The sequence below is a fragment of the Pelmatolapia mariae genome, linkage group LG10_11, assembly GCF_036321145.2.
Source record: "Pelmatolapia mariae isolate MD_Pm_ZW linkage group LG10_11, Pm_UMD_F_2, whole genome shotgun sequence".
NCBI classification, from domain to species: Eukaryota; Metazoa; Chordata; class Actinopteri; order Cichliformes; family Cichlidae; genus Pelmatolapia; species Pelmatolapia mariae.
The window spans coordinates 49676596-49701332 of NC_086236.1; the positions used below are offsets into that span (position 1 = coordinate 49676596).

Below are 24737 nucleotides of genomic sequence, written 5' to 3' on the forward strand. Positions count from 1 at the left end.
GTGCATGCAGTCCATTCAGCATGCCATGTGTTTAATTCACCAGCTATATCTTTTGACCTGTTTACTTTTTGCTCAAGAGAGTAACCAGACCTGTTGGTATGTGTTCCCACACTCTTTATGTCTTGCAGAGGTTTGGACACTAACAGTTCAAGGTTATTCTGCAGTTCAGCACAGTCCGGCTCACAGATAACTGTCAATAAAATTGATCTTTGTGATATTTTTTTTTTTCCCTCCACTCGCCTCATATTTTTCCTCCTCCCCTCCCCTAGACACTTCCCTTCACTCCCTCACTCCACTCTCCTTTGGCTGTGTCCTTCTCTTTCATCTTAAGCCACATAAGTCTGCTTCGACTGCCAAGAGCAACCAGTATCACTGCTCGCTTTTTTTTTTTTTTTAGGTTTTTTTTTTAGTTTTAGTTTTTTTCCTCCTCCTCTTATGTTCTTCTCACAGTGCACTGAAGCCATGTCGCAATTTCTCAGTGAGTTTTGATGCCTGGATGTCTCCTGTCTGGGTCCATCTTGTCTGAACCGCAGCGCTGGCCCTATGCGATCTGAACTGCGCTGCCTCGCTGCAGGTCAGCCTTCACGGCCGATTAGTGTCGAAGCGCCACTTTGGTCACAAGTTGTCGGGAGCGCTTATCGTGAAGATCAACAGCGATCATTCTCGCTGCTGCGCACTCTCTCTCTCTTCCTCTGTCTGAGTCCTCTACATCGACTCCCTCTTTCTCTCTTCTTTCTGTTTTCTGCCCTCTCCCCTTTTGGCATTACCTCCCTTCCCGCCCTTCATGGTTTCCCCCTCAAATCATCATATTTTCATCTCTATGTTATCATTGTCATCCTTCTTTTCTCCCACCTTTCAGTGTGTTGTTTTTTTCCCTTCCAGTCCCTTTTCTTATTATTGAGATCAACTAAAATATGAAATCATGAAAAAGAAGCTTAGATGGTACAACTAAACCTAACCTTTGGTGTTGATTCGAGTCTGTGGTAACCTGCTGCTATAATCTCTTCATTTGTAACATCTGTGTAAGGGCTACAGGGGAATGAAACAATGTGCCATTTACTGTGGTAATGGGTAATACAAAGTGTTTTCATATTCATTTGGTTCAGTTTAATGTAATCTATAGATAATTTGGCCACGCCTTCTTTTGTGCACAACTGTTAGTTTACATTTGAACACAGCAAAGACCTCTTGTTAGGTTTTTACTAATCAAAGAAAATTGAGTAAGCACTTCTGCAAGCTGGCAAAAGAATAGTTTCGTTCAGAGGACAAAGGGGAGGTAATAATTTGACACTGTTGAATAGAAAACAAAGTGAAGACCATTGATTGGTCCCTGTCGGGTTAAAACAGGCTGGCATGAATTCAGCCAGTCAGCTCAAAGTCATTGGTTGTGGACTGCATTCTTTCTAATGTGTTTTTACCTAGGCTGAGCTGGCTTTGCTCTCTGATTTTTTTTGTTTGTTTGTTTGTTTCATCCATACATCGCTATGTATTGTCTGCCTATTTCAACATACACAGATTCAGTTTGTATTTATTTGCTCTCTCCTCAGTCATCCCTCTGTCCCTCCTTCTCATTTCATCTCTGTGTGCCGTCAGGCCTCGTCTGTGGCGAGAGCGGAGACGAGTCATGTTTGGCTTGTCAGTATGGCTGCTAGTGTCAGTATCTGGAGCTGCTGGTTCCTCTGACAGTGCTGGAGGGGCTGCTGGTCCTAGCAGAGTGCAGCCGTCACCCTGTGACACGCTCAGTGTCACCGATCCCCTCCGTCTGGTGACACGGCATCCCCTCCTCCCCTGTCCTCGTCTTTGCTCACCACTCCACTACAGCCCCCCCCCCCCCCCCCCCCCCCCCTCCTCGCAGCCAGTGGCCTTTTCACTGCCACTCTGCAGTCAGCCGCTCAGTCAGTCACTAACTGCCTCACTGAGGACTCTTTAGTAGGAGTTGACCTACATGTGTTCTGAAAGCTGATACTAAGATCTTTGAATTGATACGATTCTCTTGGCTTTCACCTTCAGCCACCTCTACGGGGAGGGCAAATCATCTGTCGTCTCTCACAGTTTATAATGTGATCCAGACTCTGCAAAACAAGCCCTGAAGATGGAAACCAATATCTTAAACATAAACTTTTATTTTTCTATCCACATACAATTTGTCTGGCTTTTAGACCAGATATAGATAGATAGACCACAGATCCCGTCTGGCTCGTTGGATGGCTCTGCACAGTGTAACAGAGAAACAGGGCACGCTATTCAGACTTTTGACTGTTTGCTCAGAATTGTGTTGCAACTCGTTACCGATGGATCACGTCATGAAAGTCTGAACCTTTAATTTCTTCTGAGCCAGGGATCTAAATAATTGTCAGTTTTACAGCCTTAATGCTGGCAAAGAGATTACACATGCCATACTTCAGGGAAGTAAAGTGGCGCAGTCAAAGAGCCATGCCAGTGCATTTCATTGATTCACCAGTGTAGCATTTCTTTGCAGTGACGGTAGACTGAATGTTGAAAACAAATGAAACATGCTGATGCAATTGCACGTGTGTTTCTTGAGCTACCTTAGGCATCACTCTTTTGTAAATAGCTGGTTCATTAAGTGGGAATCTTTTCAGAATCTACATTATTATATTTAATATGGAAGGATTTTTAGTTTGACACCCAATGTTAGTTAAAAAGAAGACAGACAGAGAGAGAGATAGATAGATAGATAGATAGATAGATAGATAGATAGATAGCACCCCAGTGCACAGCAGGACTAAATATGTGTGAGATTTAATCTGGCCTTGGCGAGTGTACAGCAGTGACAAATGGATGCTCACTGTGAAACCCCCTCATCCAAGAGACAGTATTAGTTTTTGCTTTAATTACCAGCAGCAGTAATGTTTCCTATCCATAACTGTCGGCCTGCTAGAATGCAGCCTGGCAGAAGGGTGAGGGCCTTGTCTTTTCTCTCAGTGGGCCTCCTGTCTCTTCTCCCCCACAATCCGTCTATTCCCCCCCCCCCCCCCCCCCCCCGCCGCGCCCCCCCCTTCCTTCTTCTCCCCCTCCCACCTCCTCTGTGCCCCACCGCATCTTTCATTTCAATATTTCAATATTTATGCCTCATCTCAGAAAGTTCAAAGTCACAGTAAGGAGGCATAACTTTCTCCCGCCTCCCCGCCGACAGCACAAGACCCTGCCCGGTGGACAGAAGAGAGGAAGGGCTGGTGACGGCTGGTGTCCCCTCCCCTCTGCTGGTCACTCGTGACAGCCAGAGAGGGAAGTGGCCAGACAGTTGGACTGTCATCAATAGGGGTTTTAAAGCCAGTAGTTAAAAAACCAATACATAAAAAAATAACAAGTAATTTAAAATGTGTATACACGTGGAGGAAAAATCAACCTCACATTATTAGGTTTTTAATACCCTAAATGGATGATATTTAATATGCAAGTTGAAGCTGATGTCAGTCTGTACAGATACAAGGCTGGACACACCTAGTCGATATTAGTTTGCACAGCATGTAGCACCTCAAAGGTCCAGGGGCAGCAGTAAGGTCCCATGGGTGCTGCTGTTATCTGTGTCTGAGCCCATGTCAATGTGTGGGTACTTTCTTTTTTTTCTGTGGGACTAACTGACCAGCTCTTTAGAAAATCCAGAGCCAGTTTTAATAAATAAAGTGCCTGACAAGTCTGTCCTTTGCCATAAAGATCTCCTGACAGGCGCCGTCTGGTAATAGATTAGCCTAATTACAGCGTTGCTGAGTTTAGATCACAACGTCACGTACTCAGCCTGTCGCTCTAATAGCCATTACAGCCAGCACTCTTCACTCCCCTCGTCTTAATGTAAAGTTGTAAAAAATAAAAAAAAAAATATAAAAAAAAAAAGAATCAGAGAGGAGGAAAAAAAGGAAAAAGCCAAAAGGAAAAGGTCGTCCTCATTTGCATGTGAGACTTCATTAGAATATGCGAATATGCTAAGGACCAGAGCCGGGCGCTTTGCATGTGCAGGTGATGAATGGCCAGCGCGTCGCAGAATGGGCTGAGATGGAGGCTTCGTCACCCTCATCTGCATAGCGTGCTTTATTTACTTATTTATTTATTTATTCATTTACTTTTGAGCGCCCGCTCTCTTTGATACATCTCGCGTCTGTAGATGGTGACTGAGGAGGCTCGTCCCAATTTACCCCACTCGCTTCCCACACGCTTGTACACACACTTCAATGAGACAAGGTTTTATTAAATGGCTGAGTGGGAACCTGGGAGTTTTCACAAAGGCTTTCTTTGCTCTTGAGTGGTGTTGGTGGTGGTGTTGTTTGTGGCTTATTTACCATTGTATCCATTGCAGCATAAACTTCATTAGGCAAGGCATTAGAAAAGGTGGGAATTGGCTGTTTATTGAGCAGCGATTCAACCTGTGGAGCATCAGAAAGTGTTGGCAGTGGGAGGGAGGCCGGCACTCGTTTGAGTGAAACCTTGCAGGGTGTTTTTTGTCGGGTGGGGGGGGAGGTGGGGTTTGGGAGGTGGAGGGCAAGTTTCCAGAGAGAAACTCATCTCTTCACTCTTCTCTGTTGCTGGGGCGGCAGATGGTAGGTGTCAAGACAACGGCGGCAACAGCCAAACAAAGACATCCTTTGTGTGTGTGTGCGTGTGTGTGTGTGTGCGCGCGCGTGCATGCATACTTTCTGAGAGGTGTAGAAGTGCGCTAGCTTTGAGTAGGAGGCAGCAGCATCTATAATAACACTTGAACGGTGCATTGTGTAAATTCCTAAGCTGCACTCTCGCTCAATCTCCAGAAAGTCCATTGTTTTTATACCATTTGAGAGCACTGACACCCCACTGAACCTCTAAGGAAATATTCACTCACTTCCAGGTTAGAGAAAGTACTTTTTAATTCTGCCACCCAGAGATGACAGGTGTCACATTTTACATTTCAACTTTCCTTACTCAGAGAAAGAAAAAAAGTGTGAACTTCCACTTTGAGAAATCTTTCCTCTCCATCAACAGTTCCAGTTCTTTGAGCCTAATAAGTCATTCTTTGATAGGATCGCTGAATATTAGATTAGTACCAGAGCGGTTTATTTTGCTCCTCTGGAGTGTGACCTTAGCTGCCCTTCACAGAGGCGCGAGGATAATGAGAGTGGTAGCTGGCCGACAGACAGTCCTGACATCCCAGCTACGCCCTTCACTCAGCCGGCTGAGGAAAAACGTCAATACAGAGGCCTTATGTTTTATGGATTGTCTGCTTTAGCAAAACTATAGTGAGAGAAACACAACTCTCACTTGTCATGTTGCTTCAGTTCTTTTTAATGTGCGAGACCACTCGCCAGAAACAACAGCAGTCGAAATTAAAGGCTGTCTTCTGTGCATCTTTTCAGTTTTCAGCACCTTCAGCCCTCCCTCTCTCCGGCAATTGCTCAGGGGTTAACATGGTCCCCAGGTGTTCTTTGATTTACTTAAACTTCTTTTGCATCCTTTTTTTTATTTAATTTTTTTTTTTAGGAGCAGTAGTTTGGTCTGGTTTTTGCGGTTTGTTAACATTTGTCTTGCATTTCTGCTAATACAGTGTAAGCGTGTGTCACAAATAAAGTTATTATTCTGGACCTTTAGCATCGGGATTTCAGTGCATTTCCTTCTTTTCATATTAAACCATTGTTTCTTCATCCTCTTTTTTGTACATTTAATTTGTTCTCAGAGGACGCGCAGATGGAGTGTATAAGCAAACAGACTGAATAAATCATGTTTGAGCTTTTTTTTTTTTTAATTTCATTGTTGTGGGTGCGGGGGCGTGATACTGGGGCTGCTATTGGTTCTCATCCCCAGGAGGCACAGGGGAGGCTCGCTGTTGTAAATGGACCCTAGTGCAACCCTGTTATCTTCAGCGTAATGTGCCCACTGGGGGCCCAGAGAGAGGTCGGGAGGGGCTCATCACAGTTCTTGGTTCATGAAGGAGTCCAGAGGGTTGCAGAGGTGAAAGGGGGTGGCTGGTGTCTCTTCCCTCAATTACACGGTTTAACAGAAGCTGCGACCCTGCTGGGGTGTTTTCCTGTTTATAATGAAGCTAGTCTTAATGGCAGTGGTCACACGATCTGGCTGATTATAAATGTAACGCGATCATCTGCAATCATATAGAAGGCTCTCGGACTAAAGAGACAGTTTATATTTCATCTTTTTCCTTCAGTCAGTCACACTCGTGTATATATAATACCATTGTGCCAGTCTTCAAATAACACATGTTGCCTTTAAGAGCCTGTTACATGAATTCTTTCATTATGTCCTTTAATTGTATCCATGTTAACTGCCGTTCTGTCTTTCGGTCCAAACATAAAGTTTTAGCACTGGCGTTTAGAATCTTATCCCGTGTGATGTCTTTTTGCTGTCTTAGCAGTATTATCTACTTTATAAAAATATATTCAGGGTTGTAAAGTAATTTTGCTTAGTGCTAGATTCTGTGCCAAAGCGGGCTTAATATTGAAGAAACACAAACAGACTCTTATTTCACTCCCCACCCTTCACCTCTTCCCCAGCATACACCACACACGCGCGCGCACACACACACCTGAAGAGACCATATAAACATAAGGAAACCTGCATTACAAATTACTGCACATCATAGAAATTGTGCAGCAAGCTTTTTAAAATACCAGTGCTGCCAGTGAGGCGCTTTGTAATTTATCCCTTCACGGCTGTTAGCTGCGCAGCGCAACGGTGATTTATTTGGTTTAAGAGAAGTTTTGTTTAGAGAGATAATGAGCAGGACTTCTCTTTAATGATTTAACACGGCGCAGTGGAAAAGAGAGAGAAGGAGGGGGGGGGAATAAAAGCACATATATTTTTCATATCTTTAACTGCACTGCAGAGAGGAAGGGAAGGAAGGAGAGAAAGATGCATTAGCAACAGAAGCTAACAGCCTTTAACAACCGGCGTTTTTTGATTCATTTTGTTTTGTTGTGTAAAATGAGACTTTTTCACCTCCTCCCAGCACAGCGTAATTTTAGTATGTAATGTATTTCATTTAAAATGTGTCTCAGGACATGTTCTGTCTTCGTAGCGGATAGTGCTCGGCGCTTTTGTTTAATCCATAAAAGTGAATCATATTTGTGCTGATGCCACACATGCTATGCCAAGCTTTTAGAAATCTGTTTTGAAAACTGCTCCAAGTTGTCCTGTACCTTGTTCTTTTCTTTTCCATCTCACTTTTCATCTCGACGCCGAATACGGCATTATTCTTTCTTGTTCAGCATTTTCAAGTTTCTTCTCTCGCTCAGGATTTAAATCCCAAATTAAAGGAGTTAATTAGAAAATATAATGAAGCTGAGTAGCATAATATGCAAACAGTGCTATGACGCTCAGAGCTGGGGGCTCTGTTAACGCCGAAACTGCCATCGGCGCAAAGCGATGATGATATCAATAATAGATTACTTCATCAATCGCCGTTCTCTTGAAGATGGAAATGCGCTGTTGGGAAGGGACTGAATTTTTATTTTTCATTATTATAATTTTTTTTTTTCCCCCTGCACTTTCTCTCTCCCTTCCTGTAGCTTGAAAATGTCTGTTTCATCTCACATTAGCGTGTGCTCTGCATAAATGCAGGTGGAACTTGCTCTCCCTCTAAATGATCCTTTAATGGAACAGTGTGCACTGGAGCTGGGAACTCTATGGGGCGCTGCCACTGTCGATGAGAACTTCTCCTCAATCAATCCGTCAAGCCCCATCACCTGCCTCAGCAGATGATCCAAAAAAAACCCCTTTGGAGAGGCGAAGTGAGCTTTTTATGTACCTCCCTCTAAAACTAGAGGACGCGCGCGGGCCTGTGCGCACACACGAGCGGCGGCGTCACAAGTGAGAGGTGTCTGTTTCAGTGAGAGCCCCGACGTTGATCTGTCGTCAGAGAAACGCTTTGCCTCTCTTTTATTTTTATCGGGATCATCTTAGAATAGATCAAGTGCTTGCTTTAGCTCAAAAACACAAAATCAGTCTGGATGCTTTATTTGTTTATTTTTTCGCTCCCTAATATCTGTTACGTTATGGGACATTTCCATAAGTGCATCTCCTATAAGCCCGAGCAATATTGATGTGAAGTCGCCTCTCGCTTCTGTCAAACAGAGCGACAACACCGCAAACTGCATTTGCCTTTGATTCTCACCTTAGTTCACGTTCACTCCGACTTATCCAGATACTCCATCATGATTTCTCATATTCCTTTATTTCCCTTCTTTCCCTCCTGTGGCTTTTCTTTTTCCACCCTTCTATCACCATCTATCTCCACATCTGCAAAATTTGACATCACATTTAGTTCTCCCCCATCTACCGCTATGGGCTTACTTGCGGAACATCCATTAAACTCAGCCTGTAAACTCAGCAGAATCCCTCCTTTCTGAGTCCTTATTCTTGATGCTTGCCTGTCTGTCTCTGTGTCAGAAAAGCAAGTCGCTCTCTCTGTCAATAAATGTCTTATCTTCCGACTTCTGGTTCCTGTCTGTTTATCTGTCTGTCTGACATGTCGGCAGCTGTCTCGGCGCTCCAGGGTTGCTGTCAGCCAAGTGTTGGTTTCTGTTCTTCTGTCAGTTCACCTGCCTGTCAAAGCTTCGCAGATTAGACATGTCAACTTACCTCCAGGTTTTCCGCTTCTCCGGGATGGCTTCATAAAAAAATAAATAAAATAAACAAGGAAAAAGCACATTGTGTTTACTCTGAAGAGTGAATTAGTTGTGGCATAGTGGGATTTTTTTTTAACTCCTATGGATCTTCCTATTTGGTTATAAGCATAGCATGTGCTTGTAGCATCCTTGAACTAATAGTGTTTAGTTTGTGCAGCATGTCTGCTCCATATGGAGCATTGTCATTAACTGCAGTGATGTTGTACATTAAACACATGCATAGTTCTGTGTGATGCCATTTGTGTTTAGTGTGTCTGCAGTGATCTGCCATCACAGGTGAAACTCAGCTGATCATGTGGGACTTGGATCTAATAAATCTTGAACAATAGTTATTTCATAATGAAATGCAGGAAGACCAGCCATCAGAAAGAATTGAGTCTATACTATGAAAACCAAAAATGCCTTATGTGTCCGATGGAACATACAGCTGCTACTATTACATTTTGTTTCATGGCGGTAATGTCTTTTTACTCATGAATATACTGTTTTTACATGCAGACGTATCGCAGTTATTGTGGTTTGTGTCAATGCGACGTGTAGCTACATTTTTAGGAAGGTGCATGTCAGATTACTCTGTAGGCCATGCTGTTAGGTTATGGCATAGGGTATAGAAGTAGTATGAATCAAGCATTACGCTGTTGGAGTGTGGAGGTATGAGGATGTATTGAAAAGGAGAAACTGAAGATGGAAGTGAAGGGAGATAAAGGAAGCTGAGATGGAGGGAGGAGTGTGCAGAGGGGAGCTACCTGCTGCTGATGGCAGTCAGAGTCAGTGAAGGATGGAGGGCGATCCAGCTGTGACATTAAAGCAGCAGGTGGAGGCCATCATTAGGACTGGCACAGGAGGCTGGATGAGCCCGCACACACTCATTTCTTTGGGGCCCAGCGGACCACTGCAGAGCCTGTGTGTGTGTGTGTGTGTGTGAGCTGAACCATAGTGCCATAACTTCAGAGTTCAACCCTACCTCCCGTTTCGTCTTTTCCCCGATGGAACTGCTCTTCCTTGCCGAGGTTTTCGGTGGTTTCGCCCAGTGAGGGTTGAGCAGTTCCTACATCTGGTAGCTCTCGTAATGGCTTTTCAGTTACCTTCTAACCAAGTAAAGTACACGTCTTTGTTTGACTTCAGCTTCATTTTTCACCTCATAGCTTTTCCCATGTTGCGTTCTGTTGTTGCCATGCACAGCAGGCAACAACCTGGATGCTCAAGCATCTTCCTGTTGTTCATTAAAATGTTTTGGAGAAAACTCTGACTTAGAAAACAGATTCTGTCTTCACTTTTTTTGACTCACACGTAGTAACAGTGCATGAGCTTAGCGATATAACTTGAATGCAGTCACGTCAGTGTTTCTGCAGACTTGTCTGATTATTTGTTGACACTAGTTTCTGTTTGACATTGAATTTGAAGTTATTTCTGACTTAACAGCTGTCCATTACTGCCACTATGAGCACTGGTTCACTTCCCTTGCATTGCCTCTCTATTAATAGAAAGATCATAAATACTCACGTGGGTCCTTGACAGTCAAGTGTCACTGTCAAGACCTAATGAAACAAGTTGAAAGCAACTCAAGAAAAAGTTGGAAAACTGTCCTCTGTCCAATCTGGCTCCAACCCACAATGCCTCGCGTACAGCTGTTGGAAACAGGACTGTGTGATTTGGGGGCGGGTGGCCACGGTACGTCTAAGCGGAGATTTGCTTGAGGCCTTTTCTTAGATCTCCCATCCCTTCTAGACCTTTAGATGGGCCTATCCAGGAACGCCATTAGGCAAATGAAGTTGTTTGTATCAAATATTGACATGTTATCTCTTCATCGTCAGGCAGCGGGAGGGAAGAAAAAGAGAAAGATTGTAACTGTGGGTAATTGAGCCGTGTCTCCCCTGCTTATCGGTAAAGCTTTGGCACGTCACGGACCTAACGAGCTGTGGCGCGCCGATTAGTCTGAAGGGAAAGTCGAACGTGAAACACCAGCGCCTCGGTTTTTCTTTTTCTTTTTTTTTTCTTTTTTCATATCTGCAATGGATATTATGAGCCTCCCTGGAGGGCAGAGGCACAGCCTTATTAGTTCAATTCATGGGGGGAAGAGAATTGATATGGATGAATGGCATGTTAAAGTATCCCTTTGTTACAATAACCATCAAGGCTGATGGCTTGGGCTGATGATGCAGCCCAAGGCAGCAGGACGACAAGCTGAGGCCTTGACCTGGATGGCAGAGGATGCACACACACCAGGGGCAGGGGGCTGATTACAGACTGCCTTAAACAAATGGATTTGCCCCTTTAACATTTAGATATGGGATCTTTCTGTGTGTAAAAGTGTGTGCGTGTGTATGCATGAGAAATTGGGGACTCGTGGTGTCTTTTTGTGAGCAAGGATTGCTATTTGTCTGTTTTTGTATCACTATTTGTGCATATATGTGTGTTTGTTCCCTGCTTCCTTATCAGAGCCATTTATGTGTATTAGATAATCACATGGTGAACAGCTAATTGCGATTTTGTAAGTTTGTGTCTTTGGAATTTTCCATTTGTGTATGGTTATTTAGGTTTGCATGTGTGCTTACTGCACATTTATGCATCTTAAGATCCATTTATGTGTGTGTGTGTGTGTGTGTGTGTGTGTGTGCGTGCGCGCAGCCTGTGCCAGGTGCCTCCACAGGGCATTAACCGTCTTGCACTCGTGCCACTCTGAGAATAATCCAGTAAAAAAAGGGGTGAGATGAGAATCTCTCAACATGCCAGTTTAATTTGTACCCCTTGCTATCAAAGAATGCTAATTAAAATCATATTTTGCATATGTCTTGTCTTTCATGCGCATATGCAAATTGCCCCTGTTGCCTTTCAGCACTCTGTAATTAGGTTTATGAAGGACAGCTGTAATACATAATTAACAGAAATGTTTGCAAGCTCTTTTTTTCTCCTCGTCTAAACACGACGACTTAAACAAGCACGCGTGAAGTGTTCCAAGGCCGTGCTATTCTCTCAAATGTATTGATTAATTCTTTTAACCCCCCCACTCACCCACCCTCTCAGAAATGTCTTAATTATGCTGTTTGTTTATTTATAGATGATCGTGTCAGTCAGAGGCGCTTCCAGTGGGCCAGAGAGGCTCAGCATTTTGATCTTGCCATTCTCGCCGATTGGAGCATACAGGATTTAGTCATACATTTGCTCCCAGTTTAACTCCAAGGCAGCATTCTGGACGGATGGATGGATTGAGTTAGAGCGGATTGAGAAAATCTTGAGTGATGATAACGAGGCAAAACAGTGGAACATGTTTGAATATTTATGTGGTAGTGTTAGTTAGAGTCGGCCTCGGGGGCCTTGATGACGGACGGGACTCTGGGGCCATGATGGGATGGAGGACATAGCTGTGTGTGTGTGTGTGTGTGTGTGTGTGTGTCCAGACGTTGGAGGAGCTGGGGTAGAGTGGGGTAGTGACATAATTAGTGAAATAATTATGATTTTGCTTCATGAGAGACTGAAAGCTTCAGAAAGGTACAAACGGGCTAGCTGAAGAGAAAATAGAATGATGTCCTTGCAAAGAAATGAAAAGTGAAAACATCCATATGAAGAAAAAAGAAATTGGGAGGAGCGAGACACGGGGGAACCAAGCATGTGCAGCGACAGTGCCGACCACATGACTGTTGGTTCAACTCCCGCTGCCTCTTTTATGTAGCTCCTTCCTCAGCTCTCAGATGTGGTCATTGTCTCTCAGTTGCACAGTAATGGGAAGTGATGGGTGCTAAATGAAAAGGCCAGGGGATGAAAACACTGGTGAAGCTGCTTGGATGTCAGAGTAGTTAGTCTTGTCATCCGTTCATTATGTTTTCAGATTCTGTTTTGGAGACACGGTAAACTCAGGGCGCTCCACAAAGTCAGGACATTGTGGTCACTGTCAGACGACAGCACCCTGGTATGTTTGAGGGTGTATGCGTGCTACTGCAAGTACTGCAGATACACAAGCTTATAAATCCTCGCACATGTGTACACATTTGTGCCTTACATTTATGTACAGCATTTTGAACAGTTCACCTACAGCAGTACTTATTTACCCAAACCTGTTTATTATCAAAAACTACATATGTAAGAGAAAGATGGGTTCATGTTGTCTTGCAGTTATTTAAAACAGTTGGAAAACAGAAGACAAGCAAAAGACAATCCCTCATAATAAAGGGAAAAAAATAGATTACCAAAACAAAGGCAAAGTTATTATGTTTCAGTTGAGATATTATTTTTAGGACACTTCTGTCTTACTTCTGTGGTGCATAAAGTAGGGTGTTTTTTAGCCTTTAATGAGAGAGGGCAGTGGAAGGAAGACGGGAAAGGAGGGAGAGAGAGAGAGCAGGGAAGACACGTAGTAAGTGGCCTCACATTGGCCCAGTAGTTTAGTTTAAATCTGCACATCAGAAATAACATTTCAAAGTGAATACTATGTGAACTGTGAACATTTAAAACTTGTTGCGCCTCTGGCAACACATAGTACTAAAGCCTTTAATGTTAAAACTGACAGTTAAACATTGACAACAGAAAATGCATAAAACAAGGTTTGCTAGAATTCTATTTTATTAAGTTCAGTACACCAGAGTCAGTGCTCTGAAAAGGTTTCTTAGCACAGTCTACTATTTTATACACTCATTCTTATATAGCGCTTTTCTACTCTCCCGGAGAACTCAAAGTGCTCTACAGAACATGCCACATTTACCCAATCACTTTCTTCTAAGCCTTTTAGTGCTTCCTGACTAACATTCATACTCCAGTGGATGCCTCGGAGAGCAACTTGGGCTTAGTATCTTGCCCAAGGATACTTGGCATGCAGACTGGAGGAGCCAGGGATCGAACCACTAACTTTCCGATCAGTAGATGACGTGTTCTACCTCCTGAGCTACAGCCACAAGTATAGCTGTCGGTTTGATTCTGCGTGGAAAGGCAATGAAAAATTCCCTTTTTGTTATGCCATGCTACCTGCAGTGGTGACCCCTTGTGAATAAGGGAGTAGCTAGCTAGACATGATAAAAACAAAGAAAAGAACAGGGTGACAGAAGTGGCACCCATTCTCTGTAAACTCTTCAGATGGTTTTGTGGGGAAAATCCCAGTGGATCATTAGTTTCTGAAATATCGGCTCGTCTGGCACCACCAACCGTGCCACTTAAATCACTTTTCTTCCCAGTTCTCAGTTTCAGCAGGTCATCTCAACCATAGCTGTATGCCTAAATTCACAGAGTCACCGGCATGCGATTGGCTGATTAGATGTTTGTATTAATGAGCAATTGGAACAGTTGCCAGTGAGTGTATAAAGGTTTCCACGAATGCTGATTGGTTCGAATGTGTTTTTAAAGTGGCATAAATTTCATTAAAACTCCTTTGTTAAAAGTATAGCATTGTGTTTTTCGTGTATTGCAGGTGGGCCTTTGTTATGAAGAAACACCTCAGCACCCATCTGCTGGGAAAACATGGAGTTGGACAGCGTAAAGAGAGGTAAATTAAACACATGCAACAGAATTTTCCACACATCATGCTCAGCTTTCAGTTTGGTAGAAAAAATAATTATTTGGATCGCGTGCAGAATGGTTTCTGCGTGTTCCCAACTTTTGTGCATAAAAACCTGTCGGCAAATAAAGAAGTAAACCTTTTTAAAAAGTATTTCTTTACCTGGCTCTCCAAGCATCTGTGTTTTTGAGAAATGAAAGTAAGCGATACAGAAGGCAATTAATTCTAGATGGTGGAGGATGACTGCTACAACCCCGGTGGAGGCCTGCAAGCTTTTAAGCACAAAATTTCCCACAAGTTAAATTTCAAGTTAAATATAACTTGAGATCCTCCCTTTCCCTAATGAGTTAAATGGCTTTCACTCATTCTGTCTTCCTCGCTCTCTTGCTTGCATCCCTTTCTTCTGTCAAACTTTATCTGGCTCTCTCCCTCATCTTACTTTCTGCTCTCCCTCTTGAATTAGAGATGAATGATGTTTCTTTTACCATTTCTGTCTGTGCACGCGAGTGTGTGTCTCTGTGTATGCGCAATGTCTCCCGCTTGGCCCTGTCTATCAGAAACAGAGCCCTGCTGTCTGCGTGTGTGTGTGTGTGTGTGAAAACGAAAGATGAGGAGATGAAGTTGTGAAGCCCCCCCTCCTCCACCCTGACAAGTCAAAATGAGACGTTAAACACCTCTCAATCTGTCAAGCAAGCCGCTAAAATAGAAACAGACCCACTTTTTCATTACTCCGCAACCAAATTGATACTTTTGACAACGTGCAGTATTAGATATGACAAGTGGCTTCAGATATGGAAGTAAGCATCCCGACCAGATGCCTCTCCATCTCTCAGACATTATCATCTAAATTCCTACTGTCAGCTGTTCATCTGGATTAGATGGAAACAAATCCTCATATCCTCAACTGCTTCAAGTCTCTGTTTCATCCACATTTGTTTTTTTTTGTTGTTTTTTTTGTTATTGTAACCTTTATTTATCCAAGGTCTGCTGACAGAACTCCATGCTTTTTCTTATGTAACAGTATACATACATATGGCCTCTCAGTTACATACATTTACATGTGTGACTCGTCCACTACAACCATGTATCCTGATGTTTGCCTTACAGGGAACTTGAACCAATTAACGTGGGGTCCAATATCTTTTCTACACTTGCCACATGTCCACTGAGAAATGAGTGAAAAACAGGATACAGATACAAAAAGGAGATTCAAGAGTACCACCAGTTTTGCTTTTCTAAAAGGGTTAAATATTGTTTTTGCTGCGACAGATCAGATGTCTCTCCTGTTTACATTGTCCAACAGCAGTCATATAATTTAACATCTAAAGAAATAATTTTTAAAAAAGGACCAAAGTTAAGAGACATTAAATGAGGGAGTTTTACAATCTACATAAAGAGAAAAGACAGAGGTAACAGGCATGCATGAATAATGTCGGACCATCTGCCGTAACCTGAGGTACTGGTGGGCTTGATAGAAAATTCAGAGATGAAAACTGCAGTAGAAAATATTTCAGTACTGGGGTGGCATTTTCCCAGTAAATGCAAACAATGCTGTAATTCATGCAAGTTTTTCTTCATTTTTAAACAACTTTTGAAAAGGACTTTGCTCAGAAAATTCTTCAGACTTTGTTTCTCGTTATTTGATCAGAGTAAAGTCTTGATCGCTGTCTAGACTTCTTTTCAAAAACTATACTTTCCCCACAGTAATGGTAACAAAAAGCATCTGCCTCTGAAAAATCACTTAAACATTTATTAAATCAATCGCATTTGCTTTATTAGCGTCTTGTCTACAAGGCCAACTGTGAAAGCAAAAGAACTATGTCAGGCTGCAGTACACAGCTGATGCCTTGTTGGCCAGACTGGGTAAACTTCTTATTTTTTCCCATCTTTGCTTTCCTTTCATGTCTCAGTTTATTTCTGATCTTTTTATAACATTTATAAAAGAGATCAGAATTTATCATAACTTAAAAGGTAAAGCTTTCAAGAGCAACAGTTTAACATCCAGACTGCGGAAGCGATTGCTGACCGTGTCCAACTTAAATTCAGCTTTGCTACCACAATAATATTGGACTTATACATGATTTGTACTTTTAAAAAATCACAGCAAAAAACAGAAAACTATACCTGATTTAAATATGGAAGATTTTCCTACAAGTTGTTTCCTGTGTGCTTTGGTACCACACAGCTTCAATTTTTAGATTCCCATTCAGTCCCATTCTGACTTGAACTTGTGAGTGGTGCAAATTTAAAAGAGAGACCAGCCAGATTTATAAACAGGTATGTTTTGTGCATTATGTGAGTCAAATCTGGTATCTTTTTGAGTATACCTCTTGTGTCCCCCACATTAGTGACTTCTTGTTAGTTTGAAAAGACTCCTAAAACTCATGAAAGCATCAGCTTTTAGTTCAGGTTTTGAATTTTTGTGATTATTAAGATTAACTTTATATTTAGTTGACCAGCGCTAGGCTAATGGTTTATCTATGTCTTACTTTTGCCCCCAAATGCAACAAGGCCCCGTGCTAATTTGTGCTAATGCTTAATTTCAGCGTTTCAAACTGCAGTTTGTGGAGAAGCCGCTAGAGGATGTTTTCAGACACAAGTCAATCCCAATAGACACCAGTGTTAAAATGCCCTAATTTTAAAAGCTTTAAAAAGTATGTTAACAGTCTGGTAGTCCCAGAGCTAGTTTGTCTGTTGGTAACAAAATTTAAGGTTTGTTTGCTTCAACTGAAAGATGTAGCGGCACAGTCAGCTGTATAACAGCCAATAATGGTCGCCTAGGCCTCACTTCTTCTAATTTGAGTCATAAAACTGGAACTCCTGCCCATGTTGGAGCCTTTTGGAGAATTATCAGTGGAACCAACTGACAAATAACATGACGTGCTGTACAGGACAGGCCAACCACAAAGTTCTTCAGTTTGACATTTGATATTCTGTTACTTAGCATTAATTAGCAGATATGCACATTGTGGATGCACCTCTACCACGCTAGCTAGTGTTAGCTGACTTAGCACCACCACCCTCTCATCCACATGTGGCCACTTGTCATTGCCAAAACACTAACATGGCAGTGACTGGAATGATAATATTGAGACTTTTAAATGAGCTGGAGTGTGTTTAGCTTAAGAGAAACAAAAATAACCTACATTTTGCTAAACTATCATCACATAAGCACACACATAAATTAACATATACTACACCTATATTAACATATGTGTAGTAGATATTTTAGTTATGTTAATGGACAAGTGCAAATAAACTCTTTACTTCCACTTCTACCAGCAAAAGCTCATTCTTTTATCTCTTATTTTCTCTCATTGTTTATTGCACTCCTTTTAAATATGTGCAGACGTGCGCACAGCCACCCTCACACACAAATACGTACACACACACAGACCCATACATGCACACTTAGACGGAGGACGGCCACAAGGTTTGTTCTATTTAAACCTGTAAAACACGGTGTCATCATTTTTCTGACAGTCCCGCAGACAGAATTTATCTCATCATTAATTAACCATCATATTTCCAACACAGTGCAGCTTAATTAGCACAAGGTCATTGGGGAGGGCTTTTTAAGTGGAACAAATTTGGGCAAGTGTAAGAGAGGAGGCAGAGGATGGAGGACGGAAGAGGGAGAAGGAGGAGAGGGGAGATAGAAAGAGATGGGATGACAAAGAGACAGGCAGAGAGGGAGAGATGGTTTGGGCTGACCTGACAGTGCTGCCTTGGTGATTGATAACTGCACTGGTTTTGAAAGCCCAGACCTGGAGACAAGGACAGTAGCTGAGGGAGAAAGAAAGACAGGGAGAGGTAAAGGATGGGGACTTGTGCACGTGTGTGTGTGTGTGTGTGTGTGTGTGTGTGTGTGTAGGGGTGGGTATCTGAACCAGCAACTGGGGACTAAGGGGGTGGGGGTGAGAGGCAATGGGGGTTGTTGGGGAGAGCCAATTGCAAACATATGCTGGCTGGCAGGCGGTGGAGAGATGGATTGCAGTGGGACAGTGTCAGAGAGGCAGTTTCATCACCATCTCTACGGCCCTGTTCACCAGGTATTTTTAGAACACTGGGGAGATCTGTTAGTCAAAGGAAGAGAGGAGGAGGAAAAGACCTGAGTAGCCGACGGTTACACCGGGTCCCACTTAGCCAAATCTGTCTGGGATCTCAAACGCCAAGTTGTTTTGCGGGGGTATCTGTGAGGAGGAGTTCTACTGATGTGAATTTTAAGCCTGACATTGCCGACAGTTTTTGGTACCACGCTTCTTGTGAAGTTCATCATCCTAATCTGTTTGGCCTCCTTCGGATCAAAGAAATTTGGAAGCTGGCAGTTTCAGTGAAGTGTAGATGGCTTCTCCTGTTTTCTAAATTGTTAATATGAAATTTAAGCTGAACTAAAAGTGTATATTAAGGATCACTACAAATCTTCTTGTCTTATGGAGACCACTTTCTTTCCCTGCTTCTGACCCAGGGTTGAAGATGACGGAACAACACAGAAAACCCATTCACATGAAAGGAATATGTAGATCTAAATGATTTTTTTCATATGAAGAGTTATAAATAGAAATTATGCCGATACCTCTCTGATATTCTCTTTTCCTCTCTCCTCTTTCCTTACCATCACGTCCTACTAATGAATGTGTTGGGCAGTGGTGGGCTAGCAATGGTCAGATCTGACTTAATAATAAACGGCTAATATTAGACGCTTATATTGTTCTAACCCCAGTGGGGAGAAAAAAATGAGGAAGATGAATTGGAGGGGAGGAAGGGTGTGATGACAGACTCCCAACTATCTGACAGGTTCTGGGTGAGAGAGAAAGAGAGAGCGAGATAGAGCCTGAACTGTTATAAAGTGACACAACTAGGTCTTCGTCTCAGTCACACCACTACTCCTCACTGCAGGCATCGAGCGGAGATGAGGGCTTTTTGTCCTTTTATCTGCTCGTATGTTTGCGCTTTCTCAAAGAAATATGCTTAGGAGGACCACGTGTCCTCCTAGTTTTACAATAATCTGGCTGCACGGTGTCTGACTTAATAGCTCGCAGTCATCTCAAAAGGTTTACATTGTAATATTTTGCATTACAGCTCGGGATGATAATAAGAATTTGTTTCTTTTCTTGCGCCCACTTGTAATATCTCACTGAGTTGAGTTATCCCTGTTCCTCAGCCCATTTTCATCTGAATATATAATCTCCTTTATTCGGTTAACGGATGCAGGGTCTGAGCAAGCCTAGTGGGAAAAATTATTGCAAAGTGTCTGAAATGTGTAAAAGTATCCCTGCTGGTTTTGATTTTGATTTAGTTTTACACATCAAAAATGCTCACTCGCAGGAGAACAATAGAGTTATCCTGATTATGAAAGCAGCTAGAATCTGGAGAGGTTGCAGTCATCGGTTTTGAGTGTTTGGTGTTAACTAGTACAGCAAAGACTAACAGCCCCTGAGGAGAAACATGGAGGGACAATCACATTTGAAGTCAGTAATGAATAATGAGCATCACATCTTTTAAGTAACAACCCTGATACTTTATATATGAACAAGTGACTTCATACTGGAAATGATTTCTGTATATATGTGTGTTTCAAGATTTTTAGGGAACTTATCTAGGACTGTTTAACACAGTGCGATTTCTTTTCCCTTTATTCTTTATTGTTGTTGTATATTACCTCGTAAACTTGGTGAACCTTTCGGTGTGTTCCCTGTTGTTCTGTGGGGTCTGCAAGCACCTTAAATCCACCCTTTAATAACAGGGGAGTGGCTCGAGAGCGTGACAGACGGCATCGACCTTGACTCAACTGCTTGTAATTAGTTCTTTGAAAACAGGGTGCCAAAAGACTACTGACCTGTCTCGCATACCTGTTTTCATAGGTAATTGTTAAAACGCCTGCCATTTTCACGCTTGTAATAATAAACTCCTTGAACTAATACACTCATCACTCTTGAAACAGCAGTGCTGACAACCCAGAAGAAAGATATATTTGTTTTAAGTAGATGGGGTGGGGTGGGGGGGCTGTAACACATGATACAAGCAGCTGGAGAGAGTGATTTCAGTGTTTTGGGAAATTTCTGATCGCAAATGCAGTTGCTATTTTTTGTTTCTCCTAGCACTGCTGTATGTCTGTGCCAAATATGCGGGTGGTAAAATCCCTCCGAAGGAAACAGGTGAAAAGGCATGAACAACAATCCAGAAATAGCTAGCATGATGCATGCAGGCCAGGTGTGATGACTAACAAAACGAAGGCAGGGATATTCAGAGCATCCAGCATTACATGACTGCAGTGAGACGTGTGCGGAAAATATGCTATAAATTTATTTGTCCCATTTTTTTTTTCTTATTTTTTTGCATTTGTAATCATTTGCAATATTCTGATGTGGTAGAATAAAATCAGCTGTAAAAATACCACACAGGATCAGAAGTGGACAGCAATTCCATGACGCTATTTTAAGCTTTGAAAATTGCCCTGATGTGTCGGTGAACCACTATTCTACTCTAGATAATGCACTGAAAATATTTTTCTATGTTCACGTGACAGAATTGATACATAAGTTGCTGTGCCAGGGGCCAAACTTGGCCGAGCAGGCATCTGGCTTCGGGGGTGCTGGGCTCCGGGCTCGCAGCCGCATCCCAGCGTGCCATGCAGCGCGGCCATATTGCCCCGACACAGAGGGCCGAGACCGTCCAGCCTGGAATCGGGGAGCGGGGGCGGAAGAGCCCTGCCTAGAGCCAGCATGGTGGCAATATGGACCGCACAGAGCAGGCAGGGGTCAAGTCACACAAAAACCACGAACCAGTGTGTGTGTGCAAGGGCATGTGCGTATTTGTGAGAGGGGGAGAGAAAGGAGAGCGTTAGTGGTGTGATGGGGAGATAAAGAGTAGATAAAGACAACCCCTAATTCATTAGAATAAATCCTTTCCCTTAATTATTGATAATGAATCTGCTCTTTAATCTTTCTCTTTCTTCCTCCCCTTATCTGCCTGTGTCAGCACTTTGCCTCTCTGGTTTGGTGTTGGGTGGTAAGGCCTAGTTTTCAGCCACCCAAGGGCAGCAGTCAATAACATCCTGTGCTGCTAGTTGTGTAAGCAGGAATGTAAAAACAGCATGAAGAAGCATGGAAGAAAAAAACAGCAGCAAGGTCTTAACTTAAAAGTAGTCAAGGATTTTGAAATATTCTTAAGCATCCCCTGAAAAAAAGCAAATCTGCTTTTTTTTCTTTAATAATATGAAAATGGCATAAAAGAATCACAATAGACCAATATTCAATGCAATGTACTTCTCAGTCCAATTTCAGTGAACTGTTTGCATGCAACAAAAAAAAAAAGCCTCAATTTTCCCAGAGGTCTGTGCAGTCCACATTTTCCTGGCGTGGTACTGGCAAGGCCTCAGCGACCCCCAGATCACCTTTGTGTTTGCTGGCTGCTTGTTTGAACAGCAGCCAGCGGACAGCTCCTCCCTGTTTACCCTACTCAATATTTCATGGAGAATGAACACTCGCAGAATGAGGGATCGCGTTAATATTGCTGTTAAAATTAAGCGATAATTAAAATTTGTTAGTTTAAAAGCCATCGCAGTCTATAAAAGTTTGATTACTGGAAAATTAGGTGCATTAAGTTTTTATGGGTTGGCCTGTGCTATCGCTTGGGAACGATTTTTATGCACTTGTCATGGGCATATGGTGCAGAATTGTGTGTGTACGCGCGTGTGTGTGTGTGTGTGTGTGTCTGTTTGTAGGGGTGTGAGGGAGGCATGTTGCTTCTCTGAAAAGCTGACACAGTTTAATGCTAAAATCTCCACCCCTTGTGGTCTTACTCAACATTAGTTAAAGCCCAGTAATACCAATGCTTGAGAGGCACTGCCGTGACAAAATGCCAATTATAAATTTAAGCTGGTGTCTTCAAGCAGAGCGGTCAGAGGTCGTGCACGCTGTAGCCACTTTATGGGTATCAGTGCTGTTACATCAGCGCTCCTATACAGGCTGTGTGTTGTTGTTGGTCACTCTAACATCCAGCTCCTTGTCGCAGGGTGCAGCGGGGTCCTATCGGCTCCTATTACTAATAATAATTATAGTTAGGAGTCGACAGCTCGTCCAAGAGTTGGAAGCCACTCGTCATGTCAGAGCGGCGTGACCTTGACTTGCAGAATTAATCTGCAGCAGTAGTTCATCTTCTCATAACAACACCTACCTCATCTGGGTAGTGCAGCACCGAGAGTCCCTCCAACTTTTTAAGTTTTCCTTTCCCTAAGAATGATGTCACCCACTGCTGAAGCCCAAGTGACATTACTCAACCAGACAAGAACAGAGAATGTGCACAGTTCACCTTCGTATTCATTTCACATCCTGTGGCAGAAAACCAGGCAGTTATTCAGTGACACAATTGTGCGGCTAACTGTTGACAGCGGTGGACATTATGCACAGTGGGACAGTGGAAAAACTGGGCTGTTGCCAGCCTGTTTTTCTTCTCTATTGAAACATCAGACTGTCATAGCAGAAACGGATGTTGCCAGGCATCACTAATGAACCAATTAATCAATGAATTAGCTGAGCAGCGATTAAATTAATGTAAGCTGGACGGGCAAGCGGCAGTCGTGGATATATCCTGGGGAAGGTGATTAACACACACACACACAGAACAGGCAGCGATCAACAAGGCCACTATTAAGTTGGACAACTTCCTGAACTTTTCTCTTTTCAGCTAAATATGGAACTGCTTAATTCATTTTATTTTTTATGCGGACTCGAGAATTATTATATTTCCCCTTGTGACTGCACGCTGATGCTATTATGCTGTGAAACATTTTTCAGCAGACATTGCCATTTGTGCTTCAATGTATCATTTGTGTGTTGCTTTTATCTCTTTTTCCGCCTCCCTATAACATGTTCTAAAGGCTAAGCCACACTTGCCAGTACGTCACAGTTAAGCTTAATAATACCTGAATCTCTAAAATCTTAGATTGTCAGATAGATCAGACTTTTACTTAGTGTAAGTAAAATGATAAAATGATACTCAGGTCCTTACTGTAATTCGTCAGACTTTTTTTGCTAATCTAAATGCTTAAAGAATTGCTCATGTTTGCATTTTACTACAGATACTTGTGTACCCTGAAAAAATACCTGTTCCAAACTCACTGATGTAAGACCTTAATGTACAATAGACTTGATGCAGTTTTATACCCTGTTGCATGCCCGTGTGAGCTGTATGTAGATGTTGGGCATCTTATGGGGCAAATTCTGAGTCTTAAGAGTAGTGAACACTAGGCAAAGTGCCTGAATCCTGAAATCTTTTTTGGAATGGCGAAGTGACCCTTCATTTGTTTATATTTTGTTTCCAAGGAGCCAGACTTTCGTGTAATTATTTTAAAATGATCTTGAGCAACAGTTTTCCAGGCTTTCTGATGGTCTTTCAGAGTTTAGACATTGGCTGCTTTTTCACTTATTTCAGCCCTGTCCTTATACATGACAACTTTAAGGATAATGACATTTTTTTATTAAGTCATTTAACACTAAAATATGAATAAAAACAACAAAACAAAATACCTAATGCAAGAGATGATCCAGTGTCGTATCTACACACAACAGACAACTTGGCAAAGAAAGTGAAAGAAATTAAATTGTATCATTAGGCGCTTTGTTCGTAGCAGACTGTCGCAAAAATACATGATTTGTTCCAATTTCTTTAGCTGAATCTTCGAAAAATGCCAACGCTAACGAGGTCTGACAAAATAGTATTTTTGGACCAACAAGGTGATTCCCAAACAACTATTACCCAGCAACTTGGCATATATCAACATAGTGTGCAGTGTGTCCTTAAAATAACTTGAGGAAACAGTCTCAATGGAAGGGTGGCTGTCAAGATGCTATTCTTAAGGAAGGAAATGGGGAGAAAAAGCTGATGTGTGCCTAATTACACAAGAGCTGGACTGAAATCAGTGGAAACTGGTCTTAAGGAGTGGTGAAACACTCCATCGTCCTTTTGGTTCAAATTGTCATAAGTTTGAACCAAAAGGATAAGTACAGAGGAGATCAGGGAGGGTACAACACTGAGTGTCTACAGCCATTTGTAAAACACGGTGGAGGCTCTGTCATGGTTGATTAAAAAAAAGATGAAATTATGAACAGAAAAAGAAAAGCAAAAGCTTTCAAACTTTGATGCACCATGCAGTACCATCTGGAAAGCACCTGATTGGCAGCAGCTCCATTCTTCTGCATAATAATGATCCCAAACACACCGCTAACGCAGTAAAAGCATACATGGAAAGAAAAACACACAATCGAACACTGTCAGTCATGGACTGGCCTCCCCGGAACCTGGACCTCAACATTATTGTAGCAGTGTGTGATCATCTTGATACCAAACAGAACAAAAGTCAGCCAACATCCAAAGAAGAACTTTGAATCTCCTTCAAGAGCTATTCCTAAAGACTTTTTTAAGAAAATGAGAAAGCTTTCCTAAAAGAGTTGAGGTGTTTTGAAGAATAAAGGTGGTCATACCAAGTATTGACTTTAAAGCATATTAGAACTCTACAAACTGTTCTTGCCTTATATGCTATATTTCAATGAATTGCTGTATGTAGTTCCAAATTTTTCTGGCAAAATATAAAAAGATTAAGACGGTTATAGAATACTGTTTTGTTT

At 42.3% G+C, this 24737-nt stretch overlaps 1 protein-coding gene across 1 annotated transcript in view; it reads left to right on the forward strand.

The window, feature by feature from the left end:
• znf407 (zinc finger protein 407) overlaps positions 1-24737 on the forward strand; it is a 156432-nt gene that overhangs the window by 56018 nt on the left and 75677 nt on the right. Inside the window, exon 5 of the mRNA XM_063488067.1 lies at positions 14023-14097. Coding sequence (XP_063344137.1) covers positions 14023-14097 — 75 coding nt within the window. The remainder of the gene's footprint in view (positions 1-14022; positions 14098-24737) is intronic.